The sequence below is a fragment of the Coturnix japonica genome, chromosome 4 (genome assembly GCF_054131305.1).
Source record: "Coturnix japonica strain WE chromosome 4, WE-NBRP24, whole genome shotgun sequence".
Lineage (NCBI taxonomy): Eukaryota > Metazoa > Chordata > Aves > Galliformes > Phasianidae > Coturnix > Coturnix japonica.
The window spans coordinates 67,800,302-67,819,894 of record NC_140666.1 but is presented as its reverse complement, the minus strand read 5'-3'; the positions used below and the strand labels follow the sequence as shown (position 1 = coordinate 67,819,894).

The 19,593-nt window shown below is 43.3% G+C and overlaps 2 protein-coding genes across 16 annotated transcripts in view; one reads left to right on the top strand and one right to left on the bottom strand.

Moving 5' to 3' along the window:
- The window catches only part of SCFD2 (sec1 family domain containing 2), a 161,936-nt gene extending 157,137 nt beyond the window's left edge, over window positions 1-4,799 (bottom strand). For all 3 annotated transcript variants that reach the window (XM_015862315.3, XM_015862316.3, XM_085545428.1), the window contains exons 1-2: window positions 2,482-4,799; window positions 216-384 (exon numbers count right to left, since the gene is read on the bottom strand). In XM_015862315.3, coding sequence (XP_015717801.1) covers window positions 216-384; window positions 2,482-3,223 — 911 coding nt within the window. In that variant the 5' untranslated portion in view covers window positions 3,224-4,799. The remainder of the gene's footprint in view (window positions 1-215; window positions 385-2,481) is intronic.
- A 778-nt stretch (window positions 4,800-5,577) lies between these two features.
- Window positions 5,578-19,593, top strand: part of FIP1L1 (factor interacting with PAPOLA and CPSF1) — a 35,884-nt gene continuing 21,868 nt past the window's right edge. For 9 of the 13 annotated variants that reach the window (XR_014945448.1, XR_014945449.1, XR_014945447.1 and 6 more), the window contains exons 1-8: window positions 5,991-6,309; window positions 7,016-7,055; window positions 9,077-9,134; window positions 11,222-11,325; window positions 13,466-13,527; window positions 14,100-14,210; window positions 15,277-15,407; window positions 17,509-17,618. Coding sequence is in view for 10 of the 13 variants with exons in the window: in XM_015862275.3 (XP_015717761.1) it covers window positions 6,228-6,309; window positions 7,016-7,055; window positions 9,077-9,134; window positions 11,222-11,325; window positions 13,466-13,527; window positions 14,100-14,210; window positions 15,277-15,407; window positions 17,509-17,618 (698 nt within the window). In the remaining 3 variants the exon portion in view is untranslated. Of the gene's footprint in view, window positions 5,864-5,990; window positions 6,310-7,015; window positions 7,056-9,076; window positions 9,135-11,221; window positions 11,326-13,465; window positions 13,528-14,099; window positions 14,211-15,276; window positions 15,408-17,508; window positions 17,619-19,593 lie in introns of those variants that run through there. The other 4 variants (XM_015862274.3, XM_085545435.1, XM_085545433.1 and 1 more) reach the window with 3 other exon arrangements.

Below are 19,593 nucleotides of genomic sequence, written 5' to 3'. Positions count from 1 at the left end.
ACCAAAGTCTAAACATGCCCAGAAAAATCTCACATGTTTGAGAGTCTTATCTTGCCCACTCACATAATGCACACATAGAAACAGGTTATATTCCTGCAGAATTAGGACCAGATGGGTTTCTGCTATGAAGTTGTTTTTCATTTGTTTAAATAGCAAACATACTCAACATCTTAAAACTAAAGAAAGAAAGGGGGGGAAAAAAAAAGCATGTTTACTTTGGTTGTGCTAAGCAGCCAGGTGCTATAATACTGCAAGCGTCGTCTGGAGTCTGCAGCGCAGTAAGTTCCACCATATTAACCATCACATCCGTCTTGTGGCCAGGAAGCTTGGGAAGCACAGCAAGTATCTTCTCTGCAAGACTGTCACCATGATGACCAACTGCTCCTGTGAAGAAAAAGAGCCCCCCAAAATGACACAACTAGAAACAAAGAAGAAAAACCAAAAACAACAACAGAAGGAATTGAGTGCAAGTTGTATATGAAGCTATACAGGCAGGCTGACATAATATTAAAGCAAGTATCAACAACATGGTCCTCTCTCCTATGTGGATTGAAGGCAGCTTAGGTAAAGACAATATGAAACAACTAAGACAGACCAAGTTACACAGTGTATATCAATCTGGCTACATTACATACTGTCAGTTCCAGTTGTCACCTTTTCTTCAATTCTCCTGAATAAACATGTTCTACTTTCTGTTCACCAACTCCGAACTCTTGTCAAGCCCAAAGAGAAAAACATAATGCACACTAAAGATGAAGAAGATGGAGAAGGAAACCAGGAACTTCACTGCCTTTAAGTCAGGAGCAAGTACAAGAACTTGTACTCTGCAACTTTATCTAGCCATGGCCCACTGACTCTCACTGGGCTGGACATCAGTGTTGAGGGCAATACTTTCCTTCTGGCTTTATCCAGAGAAATAGGAAGAGGGACTTCTGAACCCACCCCTGAAAGGCAGGAGCCAGGTATCCATGCTGTAAAACATGCTCATGGCAGCTGACAGATTGAATTCCATGAGCCAGTGTTGGAGCGGCATACAAAAGGAGCAGATTCAAGGTGCAATTGCTGCTCCTTTACATCACGGGAACAACCATGGGAAAACTGAAATCAGTCACCACACATGAGTAGTTCTCCTACAAATGCACTGTTCTCTAGTCTACAATTCATGCAGCTAACTTCTATGGTTCATTCAAAGCCATGGGCTTTTCCTTCAATCAAAGTTTAAATACACAGCAGAATGAACCAGAACAGTAAGCAAGGCAGCCCTTGTGCCTACTACCAAGCCTTCTTAACACTCACTGTTTTAACTGCTGCACATAATATTAGTCCCAGTTCCAAACCTTGTTCAGGTTTGAGGTGGGAAGCAGTGAAACACTTATAACAATTTCATTGCAAGACTCTACATATGTTTACTGCCCTGCAGTCTTCCCAGCAAACTTCCCAAGCACTACAAAGCATCAAACACCCAGCGCCATAACTGCTCTTCAGCATACAGCCAATAACTGTGAACCCACCACAGCACAAGGTCACAGAAAAACAATATGGGAGAAAAGACATTTCAAGAATAGGTGTGCTGCAGATCCAACATGCCATGGGCTTGCTAGAAGCCAGGTACCAATATCATGACCTGCATTATTGACTACAGACAATGCAAATGGGACTAGTCCCCACACACTGCAGCATCAGCAGGTCCATCAGCAGTGTGATGCTGGAAGTGAATGCTGCTGCTTCTACATCAACTATTCTATGGGCTCACTGTTTCCTCTGAAACATGACTATTTCACAAGCAAGAGCGTGATACAAGTTTCTCCCAAGTCACTGACCCTACACCTTGCTAGAACTGCATGCTTCACCTTTCTGCCCTTTTGATATCACATCTCACCAGTATGAAGGACTAATTTATTCACCAGGCTCAGCCTAGTTTCAGGACTAGGCAGACATTATCTTCCCAGCAGCTCCTCAGCAGCTTCTTACGTCACTCTACACTTCTTAAGTTTTGCATTAGCTCTGCATTATGTGCAAGTATTAAATTCATTGTATGTTTCATCCTTGTGCTCATTTGCTCTTTAGAAAATGTTGTACAAACTGTTCTGTACTAAAACGTTTTCCAACTCAAAGATGCCAGCCACGTGCCTTTATGCTATACTGCCTCATTGAGTGATGCAAAATATTTCTGTATCAATGCATCACTGATTGATGCAAAGTATTTTGTATATATACAAACAAATACAGAAACACTTTGAGGTATATGAAGTATAGCTAAGTGTATGTACAGGTGTATGTTGCTTGTTTGCAGCAGAGGGGAAGGGCCAGAATTAAAGCCACGTGTACACCAACAGTGCTTTCTGCTTCGCTCTTGTTTTACACAACCTGCTGTAGCAGCCAATGCCACGATGCCACGGGCATCACGAGGCCCGCTGCAACTCCTTAAAGCCTTTCCGTGGGGTGAGCCGGGCCCATGAGATGACAGCAGTGCCTTCTTACCGGCGAGGTCCAGCGTTCTGTCCACGAACACGACGGAGGCCCTGTTGGCAGCCGCCCTCCTCCTGTTCCTGGCCGGGGTGAAAGCGGCCAGCTCTGCGGCCAGCACCCTGCTGAAGGGACCCACGGCGAAGCATTCCTCGCGCAGCCCCATGGCGCCGAACAGGGCGTCGAGTTCAGCCACCACGCCCCGCACGGCGTCCCGCAGCGCGGCGGGCAGCGCGCCCAGCCCCGGTTCCGCGGGGCCGCCGGGCCGAGGGCAGCCGGGGGGCGGGACGAGGCCGGCCAGGGCGGGCAGGAGGCCGAGCTCGGCCGACAGCGGGGCGAGGAGCGGCGGCCCCCGCGGCAGCACCTCGGCCCGGCCGCTCTCGCCCATCCAGCGGCGCAGCGTTTCCTCCGTCTCTCCGTGCCCGCCGCCCTCCGGCTCCCCGCACAGCAGCGCGCAGCTCCGCACTCCGCCCGCTCCCAGCACGGCGCGCACGGCGGCGGCCGCCCCGCCCCGCAGCGGCCCGCTCAGCACGAACACGGCGCGCTCGGCCCCCGCCGGAACATGGTCAGCGAGCAGCGGCCTGACGGCCAGAGCCCCCGCCGCCAGCAGCTCGCCCGCACCGCCGGCAGCCCAGTGCAGCGCCTCGGCCGCCGCCGCGTCCAGGAAAACGACGGCACGGCGCGCTCGGGCCAACACGGGCTCCCAGGCCTGGCGGGACACGCGCGGCAACGCCGGCACCGCACCGGGAGCCGCCATGACGGCGGGGACACCCACAGCCACAACACCGACACGTGCCCCGCGCGCCGCCGGCGCCGTGAGCTGACGTGCAGGACGGCCATGGGCTGCGCGACGGAGGGCGGGACGGGGAGCGGTTTGAAGCGGAGATGGGGAGAAGCGGCCCGGTGATCTCTCTTGGTGCCCCTGGTAGCCCTGCCGCTGCTCCGTGTGCTTTCCTACAGCGTTACCGTGCGCTGGGGCTCGCTCCCGGACTGTGGCAGCTGCGCGGTGAGGCTGTGCTGAGTAACTGCGGCAGGGCTGGCCGTGCTGTCACAGCACAAGATGTAGCGTGGCCGCTTTCTGGCGTCTGCAGTTTGTTGTGAGCTGCTCCGCAGTCTACAGCCCAGCCAGAACCAGCAGGGACAACACACGTTTTGTCCGATGTGCTTTACTGCCAAGGCTGGGAGCTGCCTCAAGTCTTGCTGCTGGTGAATATTAAAGCAATTCAGCGTGTGGCTGAATGGCCAGGGTTGAAAAGGACCACGGTGATCATCGAGTTTCAACCCCCTGCTATGTGCAGAGTCATCAACCAGCAGCCCAAGCTGCCCAGAGCCACATCCAGCCTGGCCTTGAATGCCTCCAGGGATGGGGCATCCACAACCTCCTTGGGCAACCTGTTCCAGTGTGTCACCACCCTCTGTGTGAAAAACTGCCTCCTAATATCTAACCTAAACCTCCTCTGTCTCACTTTTAAACCATTCCCCCTTGTCTTATCACAATCCACCCTTGTAAACAGCCATTTCCCCCTCCTGTTTATGTGCTCCCTTCAAGTACTGGAAGGCCACAATGAGGTCTCCCCAGAGCCTTCTCTAAGCTAAACAATCCCAGTTCCCTCAACCTTTCCTTATAGGAGAGGTGCTCCAGCCCTCTGATCATCTTAGCAGCCCTCCTCCAAGAGCTCCATGTCCTTCCTATGCTGGGGGCCCCAGGCCTGGATCCAGATGGGGCCTCACAAGAGCCAAGTAGAAGGGGACGATCACCTCCCTCTCCCTGCTGTTAGTTCACTCACTGTCTTAACTGGTCTTAAGTCTCTAGCTAGATCAGCTGACTTCATAACACTGAGCATCACAGCTCAGGTAAAATCATAAGACTTACCTATGTACTGTTCCAAACCCACTTAGGCCATACAACTTTATTATGGTAAAAATATGTAATCTAATAGATTTCTGGACCATTTTGATTTGAAAAATGATTGCTAAGAAGGGATTGTGGATGGATAACCACTGTGCCCCTGGGTTTCTAGACAGGCAGAAGCACCCTCCTCCCAGACTGAATGATCCTGGAGATGATGCATCTCTAAGCACTCACTTCATGCCTGAGTGCTACAGATGAAAGCTCAATATTTTGCTTTTTTTACTTTAAATGTAGCCTATAGATTGCAACAAGTTCTACATGTGCCAGTGTCAAGAGAAAGATTACTGCCCAGAAGACAAAATGAAGCATAAAGCATAGCGGTTATGCTACAAAACAAATACATGTTTAATAGTTTAATGGCTTATTTTATCACATGTTTAAATTTACACCTGTAATAGAAAAAAATAAATAAATCTGTTTTAACGTCTTCCTGTGAACCTGAAGTCTTGTTATGAGTTTCTGGTATGTAACCAGTGAGTCAAGATGTCTGTGCAGCTCAGAGGCTTTCTTCTTTCCTCAAATTGTCCTCAAACTATGTGGGTCCTTGGGTTAAGCCTTGTTTTAGGCCCCAGCTGCTGTTGTCCCGTGCAGCAGTAAGGAGAATCAGCAAGGTTCCTTCCAAAGTCTGGGACTGATGGGAGATTTTACCACATAGGGCAGAAGTTAGAAGGACATCCAGCCCGGCAGCGATCCCCTTTGTTCAACCATGGCCAAAAGTGGCAAAGGAAATGCCTGGTAGTGGAAGAGGACTGGAGCAGTTGTCAGGACTTGGGCTTGTAGTGCAGCTTCACTAGTCAAGCTGCTTGGGATAATACAACTTCCAAACGTTTCTCTGTTGTCTCAGTGCAACTTGAAGAACAGGCTGCACCACCCCGAGCTGTGCAATGCTTATGACACAGTTGAGCCCTCTCTTCTATTTTTTCACCATGAAAAGGGACTTTTTTTCAGGCTTCACAGCCACCTCAAGGTGCTGAACGCTCCGTGTGTACACACGAGTGGTCAAAACTTGTTTTCACAGATGTTGGTACTTCAATTTGATAAGGAAACATGCTGTCGTTAAGCAGCGTTCACGGCCGAGAAGCGAGAACATCAATAAAAATGACTCGCTGCTTCCCGCTGCTGAGCCTAAAACACTGCCTCCAGCTGAGAGAGCCCCTGAGCCGAGCGTGGAGGCAGCACAGCACAGCACAGCACAGCACAGCACAGCACAGCACAGCACAGCACAGCACAGCACAGCACAGCACAGGCAGCGCTGCGTTGATCCTGCGGTTGCGTTCCCCCTGGCAGCTGCCATCAGCCGCCAGTAGAAGCGGGATGCTGGGCTGCATGGATGCTCGGCCGAGTCCTTCTGATGGTGTCGCTGAAGCTGGCACGCTGCGTCCCGGTGGGACAGCCGGGCACCTGGGGCTGCAGAGGCGCACGGACACCGAGAAGCGAGGGGCAGCCCGCAGCACGGAGGGCGGCCGTCGGGCCGGCAGAATCCAGGTGAGCCGGGGACTGGAGGGGAGCGGCCGGGCACGACTCGCACCGCGGTCCCCGTGCTGCGCGCTGTGCCGCCCCGTTCCGTCCGGGTGCCGCCGGGCCGCCCCCCGCGTGCCCGTGCCCAGGGCGCCGCGGGGCCGGGCCGGGCCCGCTTCCTGTGCGTGTCACTCACTCGGCGGGGGAGGGGAAGCGCCGAGCAGGCGGCGGCGGTTCCTCGGAGAGCGGGTCGGCGGGGCAGGGCCCGGCGGTGATCGCGCTGCCCGTCTGCCGCCCGAGGTACCCGCGGAGGCCCGGAGAGGTGGGGCCGCCGAACGGGAAAGAGGCCGCGGAGCCCGGCCCGGCCGCCGGCGTCCCGCAGGAGGCGGCCATGTCTACCGGCGAGGTGGAGCGGCTGTCGGCGGACCTCGGCGGGGCCGCCGGGGACGAGGAAGAAGAGTGGCTCTATGGCGGTACGCGCACCCCGGAACCCCGTCCCCAGCCCCCTTCCCGCAGCCCGGCGCCAGCCCGGCTCTGCCCCGCCGCCCCGAGGGGTACGGGAAGGGGTAGGCCGCGGCGTGCTCCGCCTCACCCCACCAGGCCGCTGGGCGCGGCCCGCTTCTACCCGCCGCCCGTTTAAAGGGTCCCCGCGGCCCCGCCACCCCCGCCGCCGTTCAGTCCCCTCCTCTGGGCCGGCCCTCCGCCGCCACGAGTCGCGCGGCCCCCTCCTCGCCGACGTGGTGGCGGTTCCGGGGCCACCTCCCCCGGCGGATCCCGGCTCCGAGGCCTTTCGACCCCGTGTCCCGTAGGCTGGGCCGTGCTGGGCCACGCCGCGTGCTTCCTGGCCCCGCGCACCTGGAGCCCGGTCTTTCCTCGCACGGCCCGGTGCCCCAACGTGGCCCAGCGTCACGTGCCGAGTAGGCCCGAACTCTGCTCTGTAACTTTGTTTGCAACTTCAAGGACTTTGTGTTCAAACTCTCGTAAAACCCAGAAACTAAACCCTGACGCTGTGGTGGAGCTGTCAGTGCGGAGCGCTGCGTGGTTCAGAGTTCTGTTCAGCTGCTTGTGTAACGTCATGAAAAGATTTTGTGTTGCGGATGGCAAACTGCAGAGTTCTCTGGCAGCAGGTGTAAGTCAGGGGGTATTATTCATATCTGCTGCGTGTCTCGTTTCTTGCAGATGAAAATGAAGCAGAGAGGCCAGAAGAAGAAAAAACTAGGTGAGTGTGTTGGCTGCTGGGAGTCCTGCAGTGAGACTGTATGTGAATTATATCCACAATATTTGTATTCCCAGCTGCTGCTCCATAATATATGAACACTCACAGTGGTGTCTTTGAAAATACCCTGAGCATAGACAGTGTTTACCTGCTAGAATGACGTGGCATAGAACATTTTACCTGGGAAACTGTGATGTTTGAATATGAAAGTTGTGTGGAGTTCCATACCTCTTTGTGAAATGCCAGCAGATCTTTTGGTTTGGTTATCATTGCCCATTTCTAAATGTTTCAGAATAAAATGCCCTCAGTCTGCTCCAAAAAGGTTTTAGTGTAGACAGAAAGGAATACAAGGAAGCAGTGAGATTTACCATCACAGAATCACAGAATGACCCGGGTTTGAAGGGACCTCAAGGATCTTGAAGTTCCAACCCCCCTGCCTGGCAGGGCCACCAAACATACACCTTTACTAGATCAGGTTGCCCAGGGCCCCGTCCAACCTGGTCTTGAACACCTCCAAGGACGGGGCATCCACAGCCTCCCTGGGCAGCCTGTTCCAGGGCCTAACCACTCTCCTAGTAAAGAACTTCCCCCTAACATCCAACCTAAATCTTCCCTCTTTCAACTTAAAACCATTTCCCCATGTCCTGCTATTGTCAGCCCTTTTGAAGAGTTTACTCCCCTCCTGGGAGTAAGTTCCCTTCAGGTATTGAAAGACCATCCAGTTAGATGTGCTAATTCTATAACATGTTTTTGATTGGTAGGCAAGTCTTTGCTTGAGAAAGATTTGGAAGCCCAAATGACTTATGAGGAACTGTGTAAGCGAAAGCACAAAGTTTCCTTGAAAACTTGTCTATGTTGGCAGCAGTTGGTAGCAAGAACCCACTGAAATGAAGTTAGCATTTCACACTAAATTTATCAATTTCACAGTTGATAAATGATGGAAACTATTGATTGTGAAGTTAAAATTAGGTAAATAAAGGGGAAGCTGGTGGAAGAGTGTGCGCATTGTTATTTTCCATGAATGCCTCTTGTAGTCTCCAGAAATTTTTCGCAATAGAGGACTGTTGAGTTTAGTAATCAACAGAGAACTGTCAAGTTTAGTCATCCTTGGTGGACTTTGTATCCACAGGTTTGCTCAGTTGCTTGTTTTTGAACCGAAGGAAAACGTTGACAGGCACTTACCTTATAGCAGTAATGCCTCCTACTAGCAGACTGCATGCAAGACCATTTTGAAGCTGCAAGTAGATAGAGTTGTTTGATTCCCATTGATTACTGTTGTATAAGAAATAAAGAGTTATTATCTGTTTGTTTACCTCCATTATATCTGCCCTGGATCATGTCTATCCCAGAATTATTTGGTTCTATTTGGAACCTATCCCATATCAATTGGTTCTTTGTGCTTGGTTATCTTTTCTTGATCTAACACCTTTTGTCAGTAGGACTGTTGATTAAGAAAATTAATTGTATGGCAAACAAAATGATCTATAGTGGTGTCTTATTCTAAATTCTGGTTATTTGGACCTTGACTTGGCTGTTAGCTGCCTCAGTATGTAGCTTGGGACTGAAAAGAGGAACAAATAGTTGCTTGCGTTTCTTATGGGTTGTGTCTGGAGACACGGCAACAGTTTTCCTGTTAAAGTTTTGTTCCCTCAGCTTTCAGTTTTGTCATTCTTACCAGTGAAGTTTTATCCAGATTCTGTAGATGTTATATCATTTTACTGGGTCGTGCAGTTAAATAGTAAAGCTTGAATCCCAGGGCCAGACTTGCACTGGGTTGGGCTTTGGTGCAGTACTCACTAGTGGGTGTTTTGCAAGCAAATGGAAATCATTCTGCCTTCCAGTTTCTATTCTGTAAAGTCAGAAAGTTATTATTTTTTTTTCCCAATTTCATGTACAAGGTAAGTCAGACTTTTTCTGCTCTCTGGAATGATATATTGGTGCTTTATTCAGCATTAGCTGATGTCTGGGATAACATGTGCCTAAATAACTAGTTTCATTTTTCTCCCTATTTGTTTTTGCTTAAGTGCTCCACCCCCACCTGGAAACGAAGAGGAGGCTGCAGAAAATGGCGTTGTGAAAACGGTACTTTTAAATGTGCTTTTGAAATACTGCTTTAATTTGTTTTGATTTATTGACTAATTGTAATTTAGCTTGGAATTAAAATCAAATGAACTCATCCATAATTGTACACCTTTGACTTTTGCAGATGGTGTTTGATGATATCTGCATTAACAATAAAGACTAGGAAACTCTATTTCCAGCTGCATTCCACTTCTTAAAACTAACTTACAGACAATAAATAAATAGTACTTATAAATGAGGTTTACAGTTGCAGTGCTGATGGATGGCTGCAGTTTACCATGAATGGGAATGGTTTGTGGCTTTTCTATGGAGAAGTAGTAATTGGTGAACTTGTTTCTCTTGACAGTGGGGCACTGAAAGACTGTCTTCCATCATCAGCTGTCATTTGCAGAAGTTCTATTTTGATTAAAATAATTGAGGGTTTTTCTGCCTTGATTTGACTCTTAGTTATTAAATACATTATGTTAATGCTGTACAGCAAGAATGAACTGCACTCTAACCTCTTATCTTCCATGCAGCTGCTAATTTTGGTCTAGTTAATGTACCAGGCAAGTTAGATAAGGACCAGAGCTCGACTGCACTTGGATAACTGCAGGCTAACCAACTTGGTTTCAGTACGTTTAGTGTCTTGCTGAAGGATTCTGCAAGTATGCAGAGTGGCATAGTCTGGTTAATCAGAAAAGTCTGGAAGAAGTTCTTCATTAAAGGATATTTAGAAAGCAAAGGAATGGCATGGATAATCAATGTGCAGAAGAGAGAAAACAGTGCAGAAGTAAAGGTTCCGTTTTCATGGTGGTGGTTGAAGATCACCTCCATTGGTGTTTCTCTAGAGTGTTGTACAGAGCCTGTGCTATTCAGTATGGTTATAAATTACCTGGAAAAGTGGTTAAGTTGTGCAAGTTACAGAGTTATTAAATATACGACTTTCTACAGGGGACTGTGTGGTTGATAAATGGTTGATGAAATTCTGTGTAGAAGAAATGTTCATGGGTGAAAAACAGCTTGCAAATAAATGATGGTTTCTGAGCTGATCATTACCACTTACGAGGAAGCTGCTCAGCTATGTTGAAAGGTCCATGAAAATGTAATTTTAACACTTCGCTGGAGTCTAGAAAGCAGTCAAATTTGGGAATGTAGCAGATAGTGATTAGCAGACCAAACAGAAGGCTATTTTGCCACTGTGTTAGTTTGTTTCTGTTAGACCTCAAATTCTGTGTGCAGTTCTATTCCTCTCGCACCTTGAAGGCTTTACTTCCACTGAAGAAAGTTGAGAGAAGCACAACAAGAGCAATGCAGGTTGCTTCCAGTAACAAATAACTGAGTAGGCAAGGGCTTCTCAGCCTGGGAGGAAGGCATATGTAAGGCAGAATAGAAGTTAGCAAATCACGTATAATGGCTGTAAGTAGGAATTGAGTTCTTACAGTCCCTTTTTTCTGAAAAAACAAAAACAAACCCACATCAAAACGTGGGGCTGGATGAACTGTCGGTATGAACTGGTATGACTGTTTTTATTTACCAGCAAGCTTGAAAGCCATGGGACAGAACAGAATGCAGTGTACTCTTGTAGCTGTTTTGTGGTGTTGCTTTTTTCCAGCCTGTTCAATAAAAGTCTCAAGTATTTGATTTATTTGAGGTTTACTAGTTTATGAATTGAATAACTTTACCTGAAGAGCAGTGTTCATCTATGATTGAAAAAGTGTTTTGAGTTGCTCTGGGTATATAACTGAGATGGCAAGAAGCTGGTGTCATGTATCTTCTGGCTCTTTCCTGAGTGACTGCAGCAGAACTGGTATAAATGAGATAGGGAGGGAGAAGAAAATACTGGATAGTGGAAAATGTTTTATGCCTATCTTGGAAATGTCATGTTTCAGAGACAGAAACTTAATACTAAAAATACTTCTCTATTTTGATCCAGGTATTTTCAATATTATTCCAAGATTGATAACACTGAAACTGAAGAACATATTCAGTTCTTGCTACTCAATTCTGACATCTGAGAAACAATTTTCTTTTGTTAAAGATATCCAGAATAGGTACTTTTGTCTGGATTATTTTTTCATTGTAGATTGTGACCTTTTCTTTTGTAGAAGGCGACTGAGGCTGAGGATGACAGCGATAGTGATAGCGATGATGATGAAGATGATGTTCAAGTCACCATAGGAGATATTAAAACAGGAGCTCCACAGTTTAGGTAAGTTATCTAAAAATACTAACTGGGAGAAAGTTTTAAGATTGCATTTTGTTATTAATTCAAGTTTTAATACCTGTCAATATCAGATTGTATGCATAGGTGGCCTTATTTTGTTTTTTCTTCTTTAATAAAATGTTTCTAGTGATGTAATGACTTGGAATAAGAAAAAAGTGAAATAAATGAAATATAAAGGAAGAGCCACTTTATGAGGTTGGTTTTTTCAGATTTTGAGAAATAATTGCACTGAATGTTTGTAAATTAAAGAGTTCTGTGTTATGGAAGAGCTATATTACATGATGTTTTTTGGCTCATATTTGTGACGTTTTTATTTTTGTTGTGAACGATGTAAGCACAGAGAACAGTAGATACATTTGTCCCGGGTATTATTTGTCATGGAAACACTTCAAATAAGAACTCTGTAGTTTCAATTTCTACTGATGCTCTTAAAGATTTTAATGTACTTTAGGATGCAGCAGCCAATCTCTGGGGATGATTTCTTTTGATCACGGTTTAGAGATTTGTACCATACAGTAACTGCTGTTACCTCGTGTTGTTTTTTTCTGCTCATAAAGGGTTTATTTTTTCATTGAATGCTTTTGAAAAGTTTTAATTTTATCCAAAATAATGAAATAGTATATTTTGTTACATAGAGTTTTTCTGAGGGAAGTTGTATGCTTTGTTTGTATTGGCAATCCTAGCGTTCTTATGCTCATTACAAGTTATTAGCTTGTCTTTTAAGTTAGAATTCCAGTAGGCATGCAAATAGGTCTGACTCACGTATGTTGTTATATCCCTAGCTTTAGAATTTGTAAGTTTTTTAAACAAAATATCCTTTCCAGCACTTTATATCCTAAAGTATCTACGCAAGTCAAAGTAATGTCAAAAATAGCAATTCTTTTAGTACTTCATATGTTTTCAATAACTTGCAGTATGCCTGTGGTATGGACACTGACCTCAAATTCTGTGAGAATAAAGCAAAGCTGGATTTATATTCTTGGTGAATTTACTGATGCTCATTCGATGAATGCAGAAACAATAAGCAAATGCTTCTAAATCTAATTAGAGTAGAAAGTTTTATATAAAAGTAACTGTTCTGTGTAAAATCACTTCTGGGCAAGTTGGGCAGAAAGTTCATGGAAGGGCAATCTTCTAAACCAAGCTCAGCACTGTTCATTTTAACTTCATAGCAAGTTCCTTCATACATATAACCTATTTTCTTATAGTTGTTTATCACAGTTTTGAAGAGAGTAAAAAAGTAAATAAATGAAAAGATTTGAGAAAGTCATGCACAAATACAGCATGGGAGATAAGGATGAATGCTCTGTGTCAGTTTTCTACTCTGCTGCATGATTTTGTATGAAGAAATGACATGGAACCAGTACTTTAACATATAAGTAGAAAATAGTACATAGTTTAATATGTTTGTGCGCTGATACCACCTATGAGGATAAGCTACTTTGCACACAAGTGTTTGTGAAAGTTAGCTCTTACTGTTCCAGGTAAATAATACTGTAATTCTAAAGCTGTTAATTCACTGTCTAAATGTCAGAATGCATTTTTATGATCAAAGCTCTTAGGTATTTTAGAAGATGAAATTGCGTGTATTTTTCTGCTGGTCACAAGGATAGGTAATTGCTAAAAGCGCACTGAAACAGCCTTTCAGTCATTTCAAAGAAACGCTTCTATTTTCCATTTCTGTACAGAGAATAAATGGAATTATAATAAAAGCAGCAAAAGGATATGTCTAAAACCTCTTTCCTTTATCTTGCTTTTGCCCTCATCCCCAGAGTGTCTTCTGTATCCCTAAATGAATTTTGTTTTTCCTTTTTCTCTCCTTCTGGTCCTGTTCATTTTTCTTTCTATCAAGGTCTTTAACCTTTCAACTCAGGAAGAGTGACTGGAACTTGCTTCACAACTGTTTATTAGTTGGAGGAGTTGCTACTGAGCATAGAAAGGTACTCTCTCTTGCTCCTAGGCTGATCTCTCTATTTTTACAGTTGCCAGCTTGGAAAGCTAGAGATTCAGGATGGCGATTGAGCCTGGGTCCAGTTTGTTTCTGGATCTAGCTATCTGTTGTTTTGTGTTTTCTTCCATTTTAGAGTTTTTTTCTGTCTAACTCACTTTTTAAAATTTCTTTAAGTTATGGAGCAGCACCTGTGAACCTCAATATTAAGACAGGAGGACGAGTTTATGGATCTTCTGGTAAGGAAGTTTACTAAATAGCTTTAATAAAATTGCAAAAATTTCCATAACAGTGTATAGCATGTGCTTGTGTATGCTTCTTTAGCCTGCATTTTCAGATAGAGAGCTCTTGCAAAAAGTTCCAGTCTAATGTCAGTTAATTAGAAAAATGAATGGGTTGTTTGAATAGTCATCTATTTCATTCTTGTTTTCTTGTTGAAATACGTTTGTCCATATCTATCCATATCTCTGGAGATATTCAAGACCCGACTGGACACCTACCTGTGCGACATGGTGTAGGGAACCTGCTTTGGCAGGGGGGTTGGACTCGATGATCTCTAGAGGTCCCTTCCAACCCCTACAATTCTGTGATTCTGTGATATGGCTTTACATGGAAAGGGATTTTGATGCATAAGGGACATTGGAGGTCCTAAAAGCATATAGTTCTCTTGGGTGAATTTTCCAAAAGTTCGTGCTTAAAACAAATCTGTTTTGTTTGTTTAATTTTTATTTATTTATTTATTAAGTATGTCACAACTATTGAAACTCTCCTTAGCAGAGAGAAAAAGCTCAATTTTTCTGACTTTTCTTAGCAGGTGTAAAAGTTAAAGGGGTGGATTTGGATGCGCCAGGAAGTATTAATGGTGTGCCACTTCTGGAAGTAGATCTAGATTCTTTTGAAGATAAACCTTGGAGAAAACCAGGTAATTTTTTGATTTTCATTAACTAGTATGTAGGTATTTAGGAGATTATTTTAATAGTGATTCCTATTTACTGCAAGTAGACATTTTTCTACCCTAATAGCTAGAAGGTACTGTACAGTATGGAGGTAAGTTACTTGTTGCCTTTCTGTTGTCCCATGAAGCAGGATGTGCCCTGTTTCTTAGTCTGCATCCCACACATGTATCAGAAAAAAGACACTGGTATTTTAAAAGTAATAATAATAATAATGTATATCCTGAAATCTCCTTGGAAAACTGTGTCTAGGGAGGTTACTGCCCTTGGTCTGCACCATATTATAGAAGGTGAAGCAGGAAGTAAAATATTTCTATCAGGTTCAAGGAAGAAGTGCAGGGAAATGTAATTGCTTGTGCTTATTTATGTTCATGCAGACTATTTTGAGCCTTGAAGATGCCAGTACCATGTGGGCTTTCTGTCAATCTTCTGTATGTGTGGTTTGAGTTATTTGGTCAGACTTATCTAATACTGATGGTTTTGTGGTGGTTCATTTTTTTATTGGCAGTTTATTTGAGTGTTTGTATACTGCTTTGGTAGTGCAAGTAGCATTAAAAAGTGGAAAAAATAGATTGGTAACATTCTGATGTTTGAACATTTGAGTACGTCCAGTCTCTCTTACAACATAAGTACTTAATGGCATCAATAAACTAGGAGTTGGTAAAACAAAGAGTCAAAGCAGAGCATGTGGTGGAGAGTAATTCTTCCTTGGACATACAGCAAAATGATAAATCTTAACATTTATCCTATTACAAAAATACAGGGATTATAATACGATATTCTGCAGGTATCCATTCTTGATCCTCGAGGCAGGATGCTGGGCAAGATACTCTTTCTGTATCAGTGTTAACATTCTTACAATCTTAGCCATGCATGCCCTCTGTCTTTTCAGATGTAGGACTTTGTAGATGTCAATAGTGTGGCTTTGGATCAGCACCTAATCTATTCTGATGCTGTAAATAGAGATAACTGTTCAGTGAAGAAGAAAATGTAAATTTTGCAGTGTCCTAAAAACTTTCACTTTTTTATTTATAGGGGCTGATCTATCTGATTATTTCAACTATGGGTTCAATGAAGATACGTGGAAAGCATACTGTGAAAAACAGAAGAGAATACGAATGGGTCTTGAAATTTTACCAGTTACCTCAGCCACAAATAAAATAACGGTAATTACTGCTTTTGTGGTGTTCCACATGCTATTCTCCCTGTAAAGCTGCTTGTGTGTCATAAGCTTGTTTTTTCCCAGTCAATGGATTTGTTGATAGTCTGCACTTGAGTGCCCACTCCTGAACCTAGAATGTTCTTGTGTTGTTTTTTTGTCATTTTGTGTGGATAGCGTCGCAGCCTGGCTAGAGATAAATGACATCTGTACCATCACTCAGCATGTGGCCCATGTTTTAAAAGTTGCATGGTATCTTAATGGGCAATGTGTTACTTAACTTAAGTTGAAGACAATGGTATGAAAGTAACATCAGGGATTCTCAATGGCCATCTTTTTAAAGTGAATTTTAGTCAACTTTGGTTGGTTGCTCTCATTTTGTGTTGAGTATTGCTACTCATGCCAACACAGACTGGTAGAAGGACAACTGGAAAAGTCTCCACCATTATTTCAAACTTTCATCTTACATCAATGACTTCCTGCATATGCCGCAAAATAGTAATTAAAAAGTGTTGCTTTGTTCATCATCCTTGCAGTCATGTAAGTTAGTGGCCTGGTATACTAACAAATTGTCATTTATTTCTTGTGATGATGTATTTTCAGTTGTAATGCATTTATTTAGCAGATTGAAGAATGTGTGCAGATATGCTGAGGAGCTTTTGTAAATTATGACCTATTTGTTTTTTTTGTAGCTCTGTAGCTTTTTATTTGTATTCTGTAACACTTACCTGAAGCAACAGGTGTTTTTGGTATCTTTTGTTTCCCCTCATAGGCTACGTCAGATTTCCAGTCATTTTAACATGATCTTAGCAAGAACAAATCAGGAGCTCCTGGGGCTTCTTGCCCTCCTCATTTGTCAGAATTATAGTCCTATGGAGTAGTGGAAATGCAGGACAGCGGGGGTTATGGTTTGCCGTTGTAGCTGGTGACTGATAATACTGTCAAACACTTTCGAACTGTTACCTTCAAAGAAGAGTGAGAAGTATTCCAAGCCAAAACTCACCCTTTTCTATCTCTGGAGTTTCTGGAGGTCCAGTCATCAAACAGTAGAGATAATAACTGAGTTGTAAGAGTTGAAGAGAGAGTTTGTCATACATTTTACAAGGAATAACCATAACTATTTAACAGTGATATTAATAATTCGTTCAGCCTATCTGAAATACAAAATCTCACTTAGTTTCCATGGAATGTTTGAGTCTTTTATAACTGATAAGGGTCTCCTACATCTTCAAATTACTCATTAATTAGTAGAAGTCTTGTAAATTTTTCAGCTAAGTACTTAAATGCAGCATATTCTGTTTGGTATTATAAGGGTTTCATATTTGTAGATAACACAGTTGATTCTGTTTGTAAGGAACCTTAAATACTTATATGCATTTTTCTGGGTTTGGAACACAGATGTCTATGATCAGAAACGAGGTTCTGCCAAAGCTTGGTATTTCACTTGCATACAAAAGCTGTGAGAACGGAGTCTATATGATGTTATACCATGAGTTAACTAGCTAGATCTCCATGTTGTAATTGGCATTTGTTGTCATCGTTGTTCTTGTGAAGTTTGCGTAGCATGTATTATCAGGTGCCTGTTCCTGGTATGATTTGGAAATTGGGTAGTTACTAGATCTTGAGTTCAGTAAAAAAGACGCACAACAGATTCACTTTATTGTCTTGTAGTTTATTGTTGGGTGCCGAATGTGTAAGATAGTTCTATTATTATGATTATGATGCTGTTGGTTTAAATCGTTTAGTTTCTTTAAAAATTCAGATATTATTTTGTTTGTACATGAAACTCTTCAGGAAAATCAGTTGAATCTGTTGTTCATGTCCAAAGCAAATACTTTGAAAATAAATATTACAACTATTTTTTTTTCTAATAAATGGTTCTCTGGCACTTTCCTTCTTATATTTTTAAGTACAGTGCTTACATAGTATACTCTTATGGAATATAGAATTTCATTAGCTGTGTAGTGGTGGTTGTTCTTTTTAAATCAGATTAAAGTTGGACTTTATTTTTGTGTTGGTTATGTGCTGTGTTGTGACTTTTGGGGTTACTATATTTCTGTGGTTAATCTAATGGTAAAACAAACTAATGGTAAAATGTTATTTTGAAGGTACAACAGGGCAGAACTGGAAATCTGGAGAAAGAGTTGGCAGTGCAGTCGACCAAAGCTGATTTCACATCTCCTCCTGCCTTATTCAAATCAGGAATTCCAACAAACAGGTCAGTGAGATGGTTGTAACTCAAGACCAAACAACTTTTTTGCACTGTTACCTCTCTGTGCTTCAAGTTCACAATTTTTGTAGAAAAAAAGCAGAGTATTTTTCTGTAATAGGTTAAAGTGATAGGAAAAATGATCCTAATCCCTTTTTGCTTTCAATCACCTTTATGCAAGAAAGCTGTATTACCTTCTTGTTGCTTCAGAATGGAGAAAGTAGAAGGTATGAGGAAAAATCAGTAGGACCAAGCAACAGGGGAGGTAGAAAAATCCAGATGTTGATGTATTGACACTATGGTTTGTGTAGAATTAGATTTGCCAACAAAATGTCTGTAGATAGTGTTTTTAATTGAGTACTAGCTAACGCACCTTTTTAGATAACCAAAACTGAATTGGGCAACAACGACTTCAAGACCTGGAAGGATTCCTGTAACCCTGCCGCCTTCCTGTGAAATAGCTTTAGGTTCTTCATATTTGAATATTTTACTACCTTTCCTTTGAAATGGGAGAATAATTTCCTTACTAGAGTTTCTTTTCCAGCCCCAGGCTTTAGAAAGTGTTGTCCATAATTGAAAGCTATGGCTTTTTGTTACCTCGCACTTGGCTGAGAATTAATCCATTCTTGTGCTTTAGTTGTGGACTGATCTGATTTGGGAGTTCTGTTTTTGTGCAAATTAAGTCATTGGCAAGGGAAGTTGAACAGTTTGTATGCAACAGTTAAAGATTAGTGCCTACTGACTTACTTTTAGTAAGTAGCTCAAGAGGAAACAAAATGAATTTTTTCAATTATATCACTTGTGCATTCCAATTGTTAGACAATTGTGTACATGTTTAGGCTGAGTACTGTCAGTTTAAGTTATTACTATGGCAATGCTAAATTCTTTACCTTTTTTTTTTTTTTTTTTTTAATATCTGCTCATTTGGATATGTTGGCTCGAAATATATTCTTTCATAGAGAAAGGATTTCTACCATCTGGTCAGAAGAGATTTTGAAAGAACATGATCTGCTCAGAAGTCTGAAACTAGCTCAGTATTGAGTGTGTCTTGACTGCATGTATTATATACTTCTACTTCAGTGAATTCTCCAGAAAGCAGTTACTATTCTCTATAAAAATGATATTACTCTTTACAACCAGGTGGAGTTTTATGGGATTAGGTTATTTTTTTCCCTCAGTGAAGAGTTTTATTTTTGGTAGTTAAAGTATTTTCAACAGTTCAGCTCTGTGATAATTTAAAATAATTGCTTGTATGCTATAAAGCATTTGCAATAGCAAATCGTTATGAAATTGCTGGAAGCATTTCCCATGTAGCAGTAAAATGTCACTCTGCTTCTAGTACTAATTGATGTATTTGGTAAAAGAGGGAAAACTGGTGCAACTGTCACGTTGGTGTAGGAATTGGTAAGGAGCTAGAAACTAGAGGAGGAATACAAACAACTTATTAGAGACACAGAAAGAGGCAATTTATCTCACCAGAAAGAGTGCCTCTCCTCAGAGATGAGTACTGCCTCCAGAAATGCCAGTTCAGGCATCAGAAAGTCTCAGGAATAAAACATGAGGGCCAGGTCACCCAAATTCAAGTAAGAAAACAATGGATCAGGGCATGATCCTTATTTAGCGCTTTAATTCCCCATTTACTAGTCAGGGCTGCAGCGTCATCACTTCATGGATAATTTTATGCAGAGATATTGCATCACATATTTCCCTCCACTGGGAAGTCAGAGCACAAATAGTGGGCTATGCTTTTTTGTTTGTTTATAAACAAACATTAATATAGTTATGTGTTCACTTTTTTTTTTATGTGGTAGGTGTGATAGTGGTTTAAATTGAGCTCCCATCCCCCAGAAGAATTCACAGAATCACAGAATGACCCGGGTTGGAAGGGACCTCAAGGATCATGTAGTTCCAACCCCCCTGCCTGGCAGGGCCACCAAACATACACATTTACTAGATCAGGTTGCCCAGGGCCCCGTCCAACCTG